The 15,634-nt window shown below is 34.9% G+C and overlaps 1 protein-coding gene across 1 annotated transcript; it reads left to right on the top strand.

The window, feature by feature from the left end:
- Positions 1-5,764: 5,764 nt before the first annotated feature.
- Positions 5,765-6,870, top strand: BNAC09G20880D. The gene is made up of 3 exons (XM_013845583.3): positions 5,765-5,868; positions 6,240-6,398; positions 6,479-6,870. Exons 1-3 carry the CDS (start codon positions 5,851-5,853, stop codon positions 6,734-6,736), a joined length of 435 nt encoding a protein of 144 aa, XP_013701037.1. The 5' UTR covers positions 5,765-5,850; the 3' UTR covers positions 6,737-6,870.
- Positions 6,871-15,634: the final 8,764 nt, after the last annotated feature.

Genomic DNA, 15,634 nt, shown 5'->3' with positions numbered 1-15,634 from the left:
CTATCCCTAAATCATCTCAAATCATGTTCCAAACTCGTTGATCACAGACAATTGTGTTCTATTCCATGTTTAAACATCTGTTTCATGCATATTTGATCAAGGAATCAACACGGAAATAAGAAATTCACAAAACCCAAAAAATTGCTCAAGAACACGATTTCAGAATGTGGAGATTCGCGGAGTATACCTGTCTTAGGGTGAAGACGAGTGTAGGAATCAGGTAGAGCTCGAAAAATCAAGTGGAATAGAGCCCAAAATTGTTCAAATCGGATGATTATAGAGAGAGAAAGGGGGGGGGGCGAATTATAGGGGAAATCGGAGGGGATGAGAGTTCTAAGGTTTAGATCCAAAAAAGGTCGGGTTTTGCCTTATAATTCTGTTTTCCGAACACGCATCGATCGATGCGTTTTTTTTCTATAACGCATCGATCGATCACATTCTTACGGCCCGGGCCATCTTGGTAATCGATCGATGCGTTTTTGTTCTATAACGCATCGATCGATGCGTTTTTAAAAAAACATACAAGATTTTCCGAGGAAATTCCGAGGAACAATTCAGATTGTCGATCGATCGATGGGATACTCTCATCGATCGATCACAATCTTACGGCCCGGTCCATCCTAGTAATCGATCGATGCGTTTTTGTTCTATAACGCATCGATCGATGCATTTTTAAAAAAACATACAAGATTTTCCGAGGAAATTCCGAGGAACAATTCAGATTGTCGATAGATCGATGGGATACTCTCATCGATCGATCACAATCTTACGGCCCGGTCCATCCTAGTAATCGATCGATGCGTTTTTGTTCTATAACGCATCGATCGATGCATTTTTAAAAAAAACATACAAGATTTTCCGAGGAAATTCCGAGGAACAATTCAGATTGTCGATAGATCGATGGGATACTCTCATCGATCGATCACAATCTTACGGCCCGGGCCATCTTAGTAATCGATCGATTTGTTTTTGTTCAAAAACGCATCGATCGATGCGTTTTTTTAAAAAAAATTACGTTTTGAAACCCCAAACACTAGTTCGTCGGAATTTCCTCGGAATATTCCGAGGAAATTTCGAGGAAGAAGAGGGTTTCCTCGGAGTTCCCTCGGAATAATCCGAGGAAATTCCGAGGAAATAGGGTTTTTAAACCGAAAACAACGTTTTGCCGTTTGAATAACACCTATATAACCCTTATTAAGTGTCTTACGTTCATTATGAAGTCAAAAATTTGTTCCTTACCGTATAATTAACACTTTTCCGATTGTATGAACGAAATCTCGCAACATAAGAGAAACACTTATACCTTTTAATGAACGGTAAAGGGAATACTTTCAATTAGTTTTGAAATTTGTTATTTCATGGTTTATGCTCATGTATACAAAGAATCCTCAATGGTATGCATTACAATTGTATAAGAAATGAAATACGGCAAAAAAAATTGATGTTTTGAAACCCCAAACACTAGTTCCTCGGTATTTCCTCGGAATATTCCGAGGAAATTCCGACGGATATTTTACTATCTGTCGGAATTTCCTCGGAATATTTTCATTTTACCGGGCAAATATTTCGCGAAAATTGAAATTAGAATTCCGACGGAATTCCGACGGATAATGTCCGTCGGACCCTAGGTTTTATAACCACGAGCCCCTTCTTCTTCCCCATTTCTCTCTTCTTCCTCTGCGCGACTCCTCTCTTTCTCTCCGGCGATTTCCCCCTGAAATCCGACGATATCTCCGGCGATCTCCCTCTTCTCTTACACAAATCATGTAAGGACCCTATCCCACTCTCTTAGGTTCTATTTGTTAGGTTTTTGTGTAGTTTTGATAGATTTTTGTTAGGGTGATTGGTTAGGATTGTGATTTGGTTGTATAATAGGTTTAGAATTGTGATTTGGTTGAATAATTTGTTTTGTTGAATTGATTTAGAATTTTTTTATAATTTTTTTATTTTTTGTATTTATAAAATCGATTTTTGTATATAAAATCGATTTTTGTATTTTACAAAACGATTTTTCTATATAAATTCGATTTTTTGGATTTTACAAAAAAAAATTTCTATATAAATTCGATTTTTTGGATTTTACAAAACATTTTAAATATCTATAAAACTTTTTTTGTGATTAAATACTATTATTTGGGATTTAAAAATATTTTTCATATATATATATTATTAAAACTATTTTTTTGTAATTATTAAACAATTTTTATTTATTAAAACTATTTTTTGTTTATTAGAACTATTTTTATATATTTATTAAAAAAATTTAATATATATAAATCTTTTTCTGTGATTAAATTATTTGGGATTTTTTTTAATAAAAAAAATTAATTTATATATTTCTGTATTTATTAATATTTTTTTTTAATTTACAGGTCTCATGATGATCAGACCCGGCCTCGACAGCGTCGTGGTCGTGGTGGTACGGGGAGCCAGTCTCGGGATTCCAGCCATTTTCAGGATTCCCCTTCGCCCCACAGCTCCAACCATACATCTCCCTCTGCTGCACCCGCTCATGCTCCTCTCGCTCCCGCTGCTGCATCCGCTCCTGTTCCTCCGGGTCCTCCGGGAGTGATGAGGGTTGCGGAGTTGGTTCAACAGCCCGGTCGTGACCATCTTCCGTATCTCACTCCGTATCCACATGGACGGGGTCAAACATGGTAATTAAACATTTTTTTTCTTTAAATTTGGATTCATTATTAACCGTTTGTTCTTTTAATAAGGTTCAACCGATCCGGGAACGGGATCAGCGCATGGATCAACCGTATGATGTACTCGGCCCTCGACAGTGGACATCCGACTTTCACTCACTTCCCAACCGACAAGCAGGTTCTGTGGTTTCGTCAGTTTGCGGTAAGTATTCTAATTTTTTACTTATATTTTTAATCTTTAATATAAATTTTCTACTAATTGTGTTTTTTTTCAGCAAGAGTTCAACTGGAATTCCGATGAGACGCTCTTTATCTATCACCACTTCGTCCATAAAGTAATGGACAACTATGGGAAGCAGATCCACGAGTGGAAGAAGAAGTGGGAAATCAATAAGGTTCGATTTAATTTATTAAACAATTTTTTAATTTATTAAACTATTTTTTAATTTATTAAACTTTTTTTTTTTAATTAAAAGGTCCCAAAGTCGATGAACGACACGGTCTGGAAGGAGTTGTGTGCGCATTGGGATAAGGAGGAGACGAAAGAAACTTCTTCCACCAACTCCACCAACCGCAGGAGCGACCGTAAAGGGAAGGGCATCTACAAGCATAACTTGGGTGCTCAATCTATTGCCACTCTCGGAGATCGCATGGTAAGTTCAACCGCTTTTTCTTCAATTATTTGAGTTTCAGAATTTAAATTTATTGTGCATTTCTTCTAATTTCTAATGTTTCTTTAATTTTATGTTTTTTTTCAAGGCGGAAGAAAATGATGGCGAGCCGGTCGATGATCTCGCCCTAATGAGGAGGGCGTATACCAACAAGAAGACCGGCCAGATTGATGACGGTCTTGTGAGGGACGTGGTCGACCTGGTCCAAACTCAGGTGGTAGACGAAGTGTCTCAGCTTCAAACCGAGGATGACGCTTCGACGGCTTCGACCAACTTGTCCCGGTTTCGAATCAACGAAATCGTTGAATCCGTAAGTTCTTTTTTTTAAAGTTCAATTCATTTATTTCTTGGTTTAAATTTCTAAATTTGGCTTTTTTCTATTCAGTCGGTTCCAAAGAAGAAGGGACGTTTGTTCGGTTTGGGTCGTCGCACCCGGTCGGTTCCTCCTTCTTCTGCACCACCGCCCTTTGTTGATCCAGAAGTACTTACGGCTCAGTTGAAGGACAAAGATGATCGAATATCTTTGTTGGAGACCCAGATGGCGGCTCAACAGGCGGGCTATGAGGCACAGAGGAGGCTGAACCAGCAAATGATGGAGATGATGCAGAGGATGTACCCGAACGAGGTGTTCCCGGACGTGCCAGACCCGTAGTTTTTTTTTTCCCCAATCTCGGAATGTTTTATTTTTATTTGTGAAACTTTGAATATTAATTAATATGATTTCAATTTTACTTTTAATTTCATATTTTCGAATTTAAATTTCAGAAATTTTATTTTTTCAAAAAAATTAATATTTTTTACATTCCGAGGAAATTAATTATATTTTTCACTAGATCGATCGATGCGTTTTTGAACAAAAACGCATCGATCGATCCGTTTTTTTAAAAAAATATAGCGAGGGACATTTCCCTCGGAATTTTCCGAGGGACAACTCCCTCGGAAAATTCCGAGGAACGGATCCCTCGGAATATACCGAGGGAACAGTTCCTCGGAATAAACCGAGGAAAAAGTCCGTCGGTATACTCCTATCGATCGATGTATATATGTCCAAACACGCATCGATCGATGAACTTCCGAGGAATTATCCCGACGAAGTTCTACCTCGGTATATTCCGAGGACTTTTCCGACAAACAAGGGATCCTCGGAATTTCCTCGGAAATTTATTTCCTCGGAATTCCGTCGGAAAATTCCGAGGGATTTCAGAGGAAAAAAGAAATTCCGAGGAATTATTTCCGACGACGTGTTTCGTCGGAATTTCGTCGGAATAACGATATTCCGACGAAATTCCGACGATTTTTTCCCTCAGAATCCTTGCTGTTTTCTTGTAGTGATTAGTCCGGCCTTGGACTGATCCAGTCGGACCTTGGACTGATCCAGTGCAGACTGCAGGATGGGGATGCTACACAATGCCCCTAGTGGTTGATAATACTTTTGACGGAGTAAAAGTTGTAGAACAAAGCCCACTCTTAAACACGCATGACGTATATATAGATGCATTCAAATTCTGATATATGTATTAAACGATACCAAGATTGAGTACACTACGCTAACCTTTTACCGTATATATATCGTACGTTATTTATATACAATGGAGTTGTGTATTTATAGTAAGAATGATTTTCTATGTCCATACAGAAACGGCTTGTTGAGTAAAGTAAAGTGGTCGACCTCATGCTTTCCCCGTAACGACCGGCTTTAGCTATTGTTCATTTTTGCAATTTATCTGATTTGTAATTTTAACGGAATACGAGCGATATCTTTCCCAACATCACCAATTTTCTTCAAACCCTAAAAGAAGAAAAACAAAAAAAGTAAGACATGAAACAAAGCGAAAGATTGTTCGGATTTTCAAAGAAAGATATCATCTCCTTTTGTTAAAAGCAGGAACGTGAATATAATACATTGTAGTTGTTTAAATCTTCTTTTTAGACCGTGGAAAAAATAGTGATAAAAGTCAATAAATTCACAGAAACTACATTTAGTTTTTTTTTTGTATGGAGAAATTATATATATATATATATATATATATATATATATATATAACTATATAAGCTTTTATTTCTATAAAATGTTAATTTAACTATCTTGTTAAATATTGTGATTGTCATTTGAAAAATATTTCAGTGTCCTCTAACAAGATTTTATAAATAATTATTTGGGTTACAGTTCATTTTGTTGTAGTTTAAATATTTGATAATTTACTTTTTACACTCCATTTATAAATTTCATGTTTTGGAGTTGGCACCAATTGCTACCAATATAAAAGATCTATAAAAGTTTTGTTACCCATACACATTTGAATTATGTGAAAATGGACTTAGAAAAGCAAAAGAAATAGTGGAGGTAGGAATCTTTTTCTGCCTCCCATCTTTTTTCACTGTGGGGTTAAAAATCACTTCTTTTCATGCGATACCAACTTTTATTTATATATTTTTACCTCTGCACTTTATCTTTTCTTTTTACCCCTTTAAACACACACACACTCTCACATTCACAGCCCCCTCTCATCTCCTTCATCTTCATCAAGCTCATGGACTTCGATTCCTCAGTGAGTTTTTCCTTTCCTTTCCCCTAACCAAATCTTTCTTTACTTTATAATTTCGACGCCAACCCAGGGGCGGATCTAGAGACAGTTATTGTCCGGGGCAGAACTATAAAACTCTGTGTATAACATTTATAAATTTGAATTATCAACCAGGGCATTATAAAAAATCAATACAAAAATACATTGGTTTTAAAAATTTATGGGGAGGGGGGGGGGGGGGGGGGGGCATGTGCCTCTCCCACTCTTAGTGTAGTTCCGCCACTGCGCCAACCCTCTGACTCCATTCATTCTACGAATTTGACACGTTATTTTTGAAAACTGCAAAAGACACCCATTTGCTCTAATGTTTCTCTTGTTTTCTTGGACTTCGTTAGGGCAAAGAAGCTAGTGAGGAGGAGACAATTTTGATGGAATACGATGAAGAGAACAACCAGCTCGACGTAGAATTTTGTCCGGTTGAGCATCCGGTTGAACCGGAAGAAGAAGATCGCCCGGTTAAGTGTCCCGTACCAACCTCATCTTCTCTCATTCACGTAAGTTTGGTTTTGTTTGAACTTTTTGAAGATACACCAAGTTTCTCACTTAATGATAAAGATCCATTTTAATTGTGAAGAACTCAACCGAGAAATCAAAACCGGGCTGGGTTAAACACAGAGCCAGCTGCGACACTCCGGTTTATCCACCGCCACGTCATGTCCGTAACGTAAGGAAGAGACACAACTCGTTCGTCGAAGAGAAGAACAGTTTCTTCACGAGATCTATGATTCCGACATCAACTCTTCCGTCTCATGATGAAGAAATTACAACGTCTACAAGATCTAACGTTACAATCTACCGAGTTCTTCAACAAGTTCACGAGTTCGAGCCGTGAAAATTTAAAATCTCTGCGTTAAGATCGTTGAGATGTTTTCTTTTTGCCTGATTGTTGTTTTGTTAAAGCGGAGTAATGTATCTATGTAGTACCAAAGTTTCGGTATACTTGTTATATTATTTATTTGGTGATAACCCGGTCCGGTCATATTCGGTTAGCTGCTAAAAATACACAAAGAACACAGCTTCCTTCACAGCCCAAAACAAACACGTATGTATGTTATATAGAAACTTGTGACCTTAATTACTGTCAGACAACCAGTACACAATGAAAGATAGAAACTTGTGACCTTGTAAAGAACCCTTTGAGAGAAATGCGGCAAAAGGAAGGAAAATCCATGGACCGACCCTATCATCTCCACCCCGTAGGAACTACCAGATCATCCCAAGGACGCCTTCGGTATCGAATAACAGATTAAGTTTATTTTGTACTCTTCACTCTCCATATATCTCCTATAAGTCAAGTCACCTTCTCTATTCACAAGTCTGAATCTTCTTCATTATCATAACATCATTATTAAGATTTAACTTCACAAAATAGAGTCAAAGTCAGCCTTGGAGAGGTGAGTCTGGCTCAGAGCTATATATCGATGTTTAGGTAGTAGAAGCAGCATCATCTTCCATAAATGGCTTCCCTTTGGGTTAGTAAGAGATCTTGCCTCTTCTTTTGATCCCTCCACAAGAATATATACAACTTGTTTTTAACTGGGAAAGTGAATTTGAAAGTTGTAAGAGAGTGTCTTTTGACAAACCAGGTATCGTTTATTTTCCTCTTCATCTTGCTTCCTTGTCAGTTTAGTATGTTAACCAATCGAACCTATAGAGAGTAGTCACAAGCAAAGTCGGTTCTGAGCATCGTGAGATAAAACATATAACAAGGTTTGTAAGAAACTTGGAAGTTTCTTGTGTTATGGATACGTGATAAAAGCTTAACCTTTTCTTTTTGAACTGTGCGGATATGTGTTTGATACTCTGTAAGTTTCCTCAGAGTCAAGTCTTGTTCTTCAAGAGTTAACGAACTGCTCTTTTTAAATTCTCAAGTCCTCAACTAGAGGAGTCACAGCTGGAAGCTTCGTTTTTCAATGATTTGGAACCTTTAATCTGAGCAAGAAAACAAACAACAATGTTTGGAAGGTCAAACATTGTAACACCCGTATTTTCCAAAATAAATAATAAAAATAATATTTTCGAAATCTTCATTTATTAATCCTCATAAATCGTTTCTAAACTCCATAAATCCAATAAATAGCTATAAATCCAAATAACATAATAAATCCTGAAAATATCGATAAAAACATAAAAACCGCAAGTATGAGAAATAAAGAAATAAAACTCCCAAAGCACCAGTCCGATAGCAATCACTCCCACTCGCCAGTCTCATCTGAAAGGGGAAGGAAAGAAAGGGTGAATAATATGAGAGTTATTCCATGAGGTATGAGATGCTAAACACGCAAACCACAGACTTGAGTAAATAGAACTTCCACTATGGAAGTTTAGCTCTAACATGAACAAACAAGACGCCTAAAGCATCATACAAACGCAACACAAATAATGCAATGATAGCATATAACTAGTCCATACACCATGCATCTCCTCATACGGATATACATACATACATGCCTCACTAGTACAGTCTATCTCCGTACCCCTGCCCTCCAAAGTTGCGTCGAATGCAAACGTCTCTGCACCCACGCCCCACACAAGCTGCATCGTTAGTCTAGATGTCTCTGAGCCCCAGCACTCCATAGTGGCGTCGTTAGTCCAGACATCTATGAACCCCCGCCCTCGCACATAGTCCCTACTCATAACTATGTATACATATATATAATATATTGATCATTTCTTAACATCACACAATCCAATCAACGGTTGAATCCTCTAGACTCCTGGTTCCAATTTACAATGAATGAATTAACTATCAATCAAAGCTCAATCAGAAACAATTCAAACAGACGAATAATGATTCGAAATCTAAACTAACATAGGCAGAATTCTACAATGGTACGAGATTTACAGAATAGACCCTCACCTTAGCAATGTGGGAAGGTGATAGCTATGAACTCCAGCTGCTCAAACAGACTCCAAATCTGAACCATGGCAAAAAAATCGAGTCAGAACACCCTTCGAACGGTCCAAAACGGATAACCGGCGGTCTGGTCAAAAAGTCAACATGCTGGTCAAAGGTCAATCCGGTCAACTCTAAACCAAGCCGGTCAACCTTTGACCAAATTGAAATTGAGTTGAACCACCCGGTTTTCCTTAACTGATTTCGATTTCAATTGGACCAGATTCAAATCGGTTTAATCCTGACCGAAAATCAATTCCCAATAACCAATAAAACCGAAAATCAATTGAACAAACCGAACCAGACCGGCTTGACTGGTCAACGGCTTGACTCGCTGAGTCGACTCAGCTGGCTCACCGAGTTACCGACGAGTCAGCGAGTCAACCGACGAGTCGCCGGAGACCAGTCGCCGACGGCCGCCAACGACGGCGACTTACCGTAAAATCACCGGCGGCAAAACGGTGGCAGACGGACGGTGCCCGGCTACGGTGGCTCTGGCGAACACCCGGCGGAGACTGTGGCACCCGTGTGGGCGCGTCACGACAAATCTCCTGTTGAGATTCGTGGTCCGGACTCGTCTCGGCGTCACGAACAAGATGGTGGCCTTGGATTTGCGAAATACCACACAGTTAGAGAGATATGATCGATTTACCAAACGGCCGAAAGTAAAACTAATAAACGCGGCGCTTCCGGCGGTTACCTTGGGCGTGAGACGGTGATAACGTGTCGGATCTGATCTCAGTCGACGGTGGCTGTGACGGTTCACCAATTTCTCTCTCTGGCGGCTCAAAATCTGCAAAGATTCGATGCTTAGACTTATTTTGAATAAACTAATAGGCTAACTCTGTTTAAATAGGAACTCACCTAGGGTTTCCTGCAACCCTACCCAACCTTGCTGGACCGAAATTACTGAGCTGGGAAATGGGTCGTTATAAACATAGAATCAAAATGTATTATGAAGATAGCTTGGTACCTGTGAATTTATGTTTAACACACTCTAGAAGCCATTAGAGAAGCAACTTCAGCTTCCATAGCTGCAACAGACTGATGAAGCCTTGCCTTAGAATTTGTAGCCTCGTCAACTTTTCCTGATAGATATGAAGATATTCCTTCTCCAACTCCATCAACATCCTGTCTTTCTCAGCCTCACTTTCACCAATTTCAACCCATATATTCTGTTTAATACACCAAAAAAGTCTACATGGAAATTAGCATCCATACAACACAACCAGCATCAAAATCTCCAAGCTCGTGCCAAAAAAGCATGTAGACTTTTAAAAGTAAAGAAGTAACATCGATGGTAACTAAATTTAAAGAAACAAAGAGGCATGTTTAGTCAAAACTCACATGACCTAAACAATCATCCTTTGACCTAGAGACGAAAAGATTAATGAAAAATAAATAAAATACCATCGGTTAAAATTGTCTCTAATTTGTCTATGGAAGACTTTTGGTCCATTGGTTATTGGTCATTAATGCTTCTACACCAAAAGGCCTGAGTTTCAATTTCTGGAAAAGACGGAATTATACGAATTAAAGGAGAAAATGCTTACAAGAGATCTGCAGCATGGGGCAAGGAGTACCGTCAAGCAAGGATCTCATATGACGGCTCAGGTGATGCAGTCAGGCGTGAATACTCATACAACAGGTAGAATTGTCGGCTGTAGAATCGTCTGTAATATTTCTCATGATTGTAATAACATAGTTATCCATCATTAAAAAAAAATTGTCTCTAATAAAATTTCATTATGACCTAAACAATCATCCTTTTATGAATAGTTTATAATTAGGATAAAATTGAACTAAATGTTATTTCTTGTTATAATTAGCATAGAATGTGAATAGTTTTGTTCTTTTATTTAGTAGGTTACTCATCTTACATTTGTAAGTATATTTGTAATATTATATATAACATAATATATGTTGTCTAAAATTAACATTAGAAGAAGAAAAATGAAGAAATTAAAATATTCATTTCTCCAAGTAAAAATTAAATATTTTGAAAAGAAAATTGCACATCTCTTTAATCCGTAAATACTTTTTAAATATAATCCTAATTATTAAAAATAAATAAAATATTTGTTTATGTATAATTGATTATATATATATGCAGGGGCGAATCAAGCGGATATTATTAGTGGGTGCATTTTTTAGTATATATAAAAAATAAAAAGGATAACATCATGAACATATAGAATTAAGGGGGAATAACCAAATTTTCAATGGGTGCACAGCTGAGTTTTGGTCAAAATTATGGCAAAACTTAAACAAGTGTCCTTATAAAACATATTTTTTTTGAAAAAGAGTGGGTGCACTTGCCACCATAACCTTCCACCTACATTCGCCATGTATATATGGACAATATTTTGAAAACAGTTATTTGTTAAACTAATTCTTATTAATCCAGTACATATATTACTAACTTTTGGAAAACAATTAATGTAAGAACAGTTCATAAAAAACATTTCAAATAGATTTATAAAGATATATATTCCTTTTTTTATTTTTAGAAAAAACACTAATAGAAACTTAAAAATTATAAAGGCAATTAGATAATAATTTTAATTAATTAAAGTTATCAATATAATTGATCGTCATGAGAATTAATATGAATTCGACACGTAAGAAAGTGACTTCTCAAATAATATTATAATATATATAGATAGATTTGTAAGATTGCTATACCGGTTAAAACTTTGTTTTTTTTTCGGGATACTTATGTGTAGTTGACGAACAAATGCATCAATGGTTTAATAATAAATTAACCATATTATCACACTATATACTTATATAAATATCATTGACAAAAAATATTATATAAATATTAAAAATCATATTATTATAATAAATATAAATTCTTAATTAAAATGATTACAACTAATATTATGTTTATTTTAAATATTTTAAGTTCAGATAAAGTTATAATTTTAATGAAAAGTTGTTGTTATGAAGATTAACATTGCTTTTAAATAATTATATTGTTTTATCTTTATATAATATTGAAATTCAATAAAAATATAATAATTTAAAATTTGTTATAAATATAAATTATGATATTCTTTAGTGACTATAAATTAGAAAATATAAATTTATTTATATATTTTTAATTTTATTACCTAAATTTTAGTATTATTTTATTTTTAGATGATTGTTTTTTAAAAAATGTCTATTTACTTTTTCTTTACCCACCTGCAATCACATATGATAGAGGAAACGAGATTTGATCTTCACAAGTTTGGACCGATTTAGAATGTTATGAAACACTTTATGATTGTTGTAAAATGTCAACAACCACTACCACCATATACAATAACGGAAAAAAATTTAAGCCTTTTTTTTACACTTTTTGACATGTATGAATTATAAAGATGAATACAAATTATTTGTTCGTAACTTCTTAAATAAAAAGTTTCTCAAAATGAAAAGTAAAGTAAGAAAACATATAAATTAGTGTGCTCTAAAGGATGATTCTTTAAAATAGCACATTTTAAGTTTTACCCAATATTTTGAAAACTGAACTGGACACCAAGTTGGTATAGCTATTGGTTGGCTGATTGGAACAGTTCAACCGGTTAAACCGGATTTTCTATTTTTTGAAAATTAGAAAAAAAAATATATATATATATACATTATATTGACTTAAAAATAATTCTACATATAATATATTCTCTTTTATATTTTATTAACCAGAAAATAAACAATAAGCATATATGTAACTATATGCACAGTAAACAAATGAATACTATGTAAAACGAAATTGATTGGTACCAAGCGATTGATTGTTCAAATTACTGTATTTATTTATTTTACAACTAAAGTAACAGATTTTATGAATATGTCAAAATAAAAATACTATATGAAAGCCAAAACTATATTTGTTTACATTTTTTCTTAAGAAAATATAATTAAATAGAAAATCAATTAACTAGTAATAACCAAACATTGATTATGAAGTACTAAATTTTAATAACAATTGAAAACACATTAATTTTATGTTAATTTTGTAGAATCAGGTTTTAAATTTGACTCGGATCGCCGGTGTTATTGATTTTTGATAATTTATTTTTTAGAACCGTGTTTTAAAGTTGACCCAGGTCACCGATTTTACCAGTTTTTGTTGTTTTTTCAAATCTGGGTTTTAACTGAACCAGACTTGGTTTTTTGAGCGAGTCACGGTCGGATCGGTTTGACCGGCCGGTACGGTCCGATTTTGAAAACCATTTTAAAACATGGTTTTAGCTCTACAAGTATTGAAGTTAATAACTGTAAAAATTCAATATTAAAATTATTGCAAATTTAAATCACAAATTATAAAAGATATGTATTTAAAGTAAAAAAAAAGAGAGAGATGAAATGAAGCATTATTCTAAATATTTACAACTTCGGTGCATTGAACCAAAATTAATAGGATCAACTATACCATTTATATTTTTTTTTATTTTGAGAAACTAAACCATTTTATATTTTTTTTTGGAAAACTACACATTCTCATAAGTGAACTTATCAAACTATCCAATCAAAATGTTTATATTTTTAATATCTAACTTATTTTTGATAAAACATAGGTAAATTTAGAAGCATTTGCGTTTGGAAAAAAAATCAACAACAATCAGATTTTTATTGACATTATTTTCTAAATCATTAACTTGATATCTATATAATATCTTATTAAGTATATTTATTTATTAACATGAAAATTCTACTCTTTTACCATCATTAGAAACCTATTATACCAAATAGTATAGAAGAAAAAGAATCCGGAAGATACAAAGAAAAGGACGTATAAGTCCAGTTAAAATAATATTTCCTTCGCTTTTTAATATATGATATTTTAGAAAAAAGTTTTGTTCCAATTATATGATGTTTCAATTTTATATGTAAAATTTATTAACAATTAATATTATATAACCATTAATAATATACATTCTATTTTATTATTAATTAAATTGTGGTTAGGTAAATAAATAATAATGTTTTTATTTAGAAAATGTATAAAAATTAAATGTTTTTAATGTATGTGCACAATTCTAAAATGAAATATTTTAAAAACATGAAGGAGCTTTACTTTGTAAAGAAAACGAAATCAACAATATAACATCCGGAAAAGTACCAAAATCTGAAGCGAAATGTTCTTCAAATCTTTCATCACGATTTAGCTAATTCACCGTGTTCTTGTTCTTAGGATTTAAAGAAAAATAAAAACCAATCAGTCAATAATGCAAGCGTCTTTATCAGTAATTAAATGATCACTTGTTCTGATTAAAAGATTATTTTTTGTTTTGATGTACGATTAGATAAAAAAAGTCACTAGTTTTTCCTAGCTAGAAACGTATATATGTAAAATATATAATCTGGAATTCATTTTATTGTATGGAACATATTTTAAAAAAAAAACTTAAAACATTAGTCTTAACTTAACGAAATAAATTAAGATGTATACTCGTAGTAAGTTTCCTTGTCGAATTTATTACTATAGAAGCTAACATGATCATTTATCCATGCACCAGCACTCTTTGTAATCTCCAAACACCGGGCCGGAGTGGATTTGGCACCCTTTTTTGTCAGAGTTCCAACATTTACGAAATTTCTCCGGAGTGGCATGAGAAACTTCAGCCGCTCCAGCAGAGTCGACTCCGATAACAAAAGCAGTGGTTAAAACAAAAACTGTTTAGAGGCAAGATACTACAATTCCTCTCCATCCGCTGTTCGTTATGTTGTCTTCCAAAAAAATAATTAGAAAATAAATGTTATAAATCAATTGATGGATGTCCATAACCGACCCGGTCCATAACCTGCCCATACGCTTAGAGAGAGAGAGACGGTCCAACCCTAGAGAGAGAGGCGGCCGCGAGACTTAGAGAGAGAGAGAGGCGGCTACATGGTTTAGGAGAAAATGAAACTCAATTTCCTTTTCCCTGTATGATTAGGATTTTCCTTTTCCTTTATGTTTATGATTTGTAATCTTTCCTTTTATCTATCTTGTAATCCCCTATATAAAGGGAATACTTTATGATTAAAAAAATACAGAAACTTACAGTTCTAAATCCTAAGTTTCACAACACGTTATCTGCACGATAGTCTCTAAACACCCTGAGCCTAAGAAACCAAAATCGCAAACCCTAAAAACCTAAACCAAACCGGCGATCGCATCTAACCCTATCCCCGATCGCGTCTCTTGTTCCTGGAAGGCGTTCCAGCTCGTGTCCACCTGATCAGCTCCAGCCCCAAGGCGTTCATGATCCTAGAAGACCTCAGCTTCCCGTTCACATCAGAGCCGCTCGCGATCCCGACTGCAACAGCTCGCGTTCCCCGATCAGCCGCTCGCAACCTCATCACCGTTTGCGACCCGATAGAAGCAGCCAGCTTGCGTCCGTTCCAGCTCGCTGTCCAGCTCGAGGTTCTCTCTTGGTTGTCCGGTTTCTACAATCTACTAACCTAAGGTAATTCGAATTCTAAGAACATGAATCTAATCTGGTTGATTGTAAAGAATGAAACCCTAAAATATAATCTCTAAGATAAAGCCATAGGACAATAGATCAAAACCCTAGATGAGTAAATCAAAGCTCTAAAAGTCGATGAGTAAATCGAAGCTCTATAAGTTCGATCCCCAAATCCTAAAAACGAGATTGATCCATTGATCAATTAAAATCAGAACCTTAAAGGTTTTGAATCTCAAATCAAATCACTTTGATCAAAGATCAAATTTTCGAAATCCCTAAACCCTAATTCGAAAAATATTGATTGATTAAAACTTATTGATTGATTGAAATTGAATTGATCATCCTGAATTTGAAATTGCTTGTTAATCAAATCGAACCCTAAAACCCTAATTCT

The sequence above is a fragment of the Brassica napus genome, chromosome C9, assembly GCF_020379485.1.
Source record: "Brassica napus cultivar Da-Ae chromosome C9, Da-Ae, whole genome shotgun sequence".
NCBI lineage: Eukaryota > Viridiplantae > Streptophyta > Magnoliopsida > Brassicales > Brassicaceae > Brassica > Brassica napus.
Note: the sequence above shows the minus strand (reverse complement) of the source record. Positions and strands in the feature narration are given on the sequence as shown.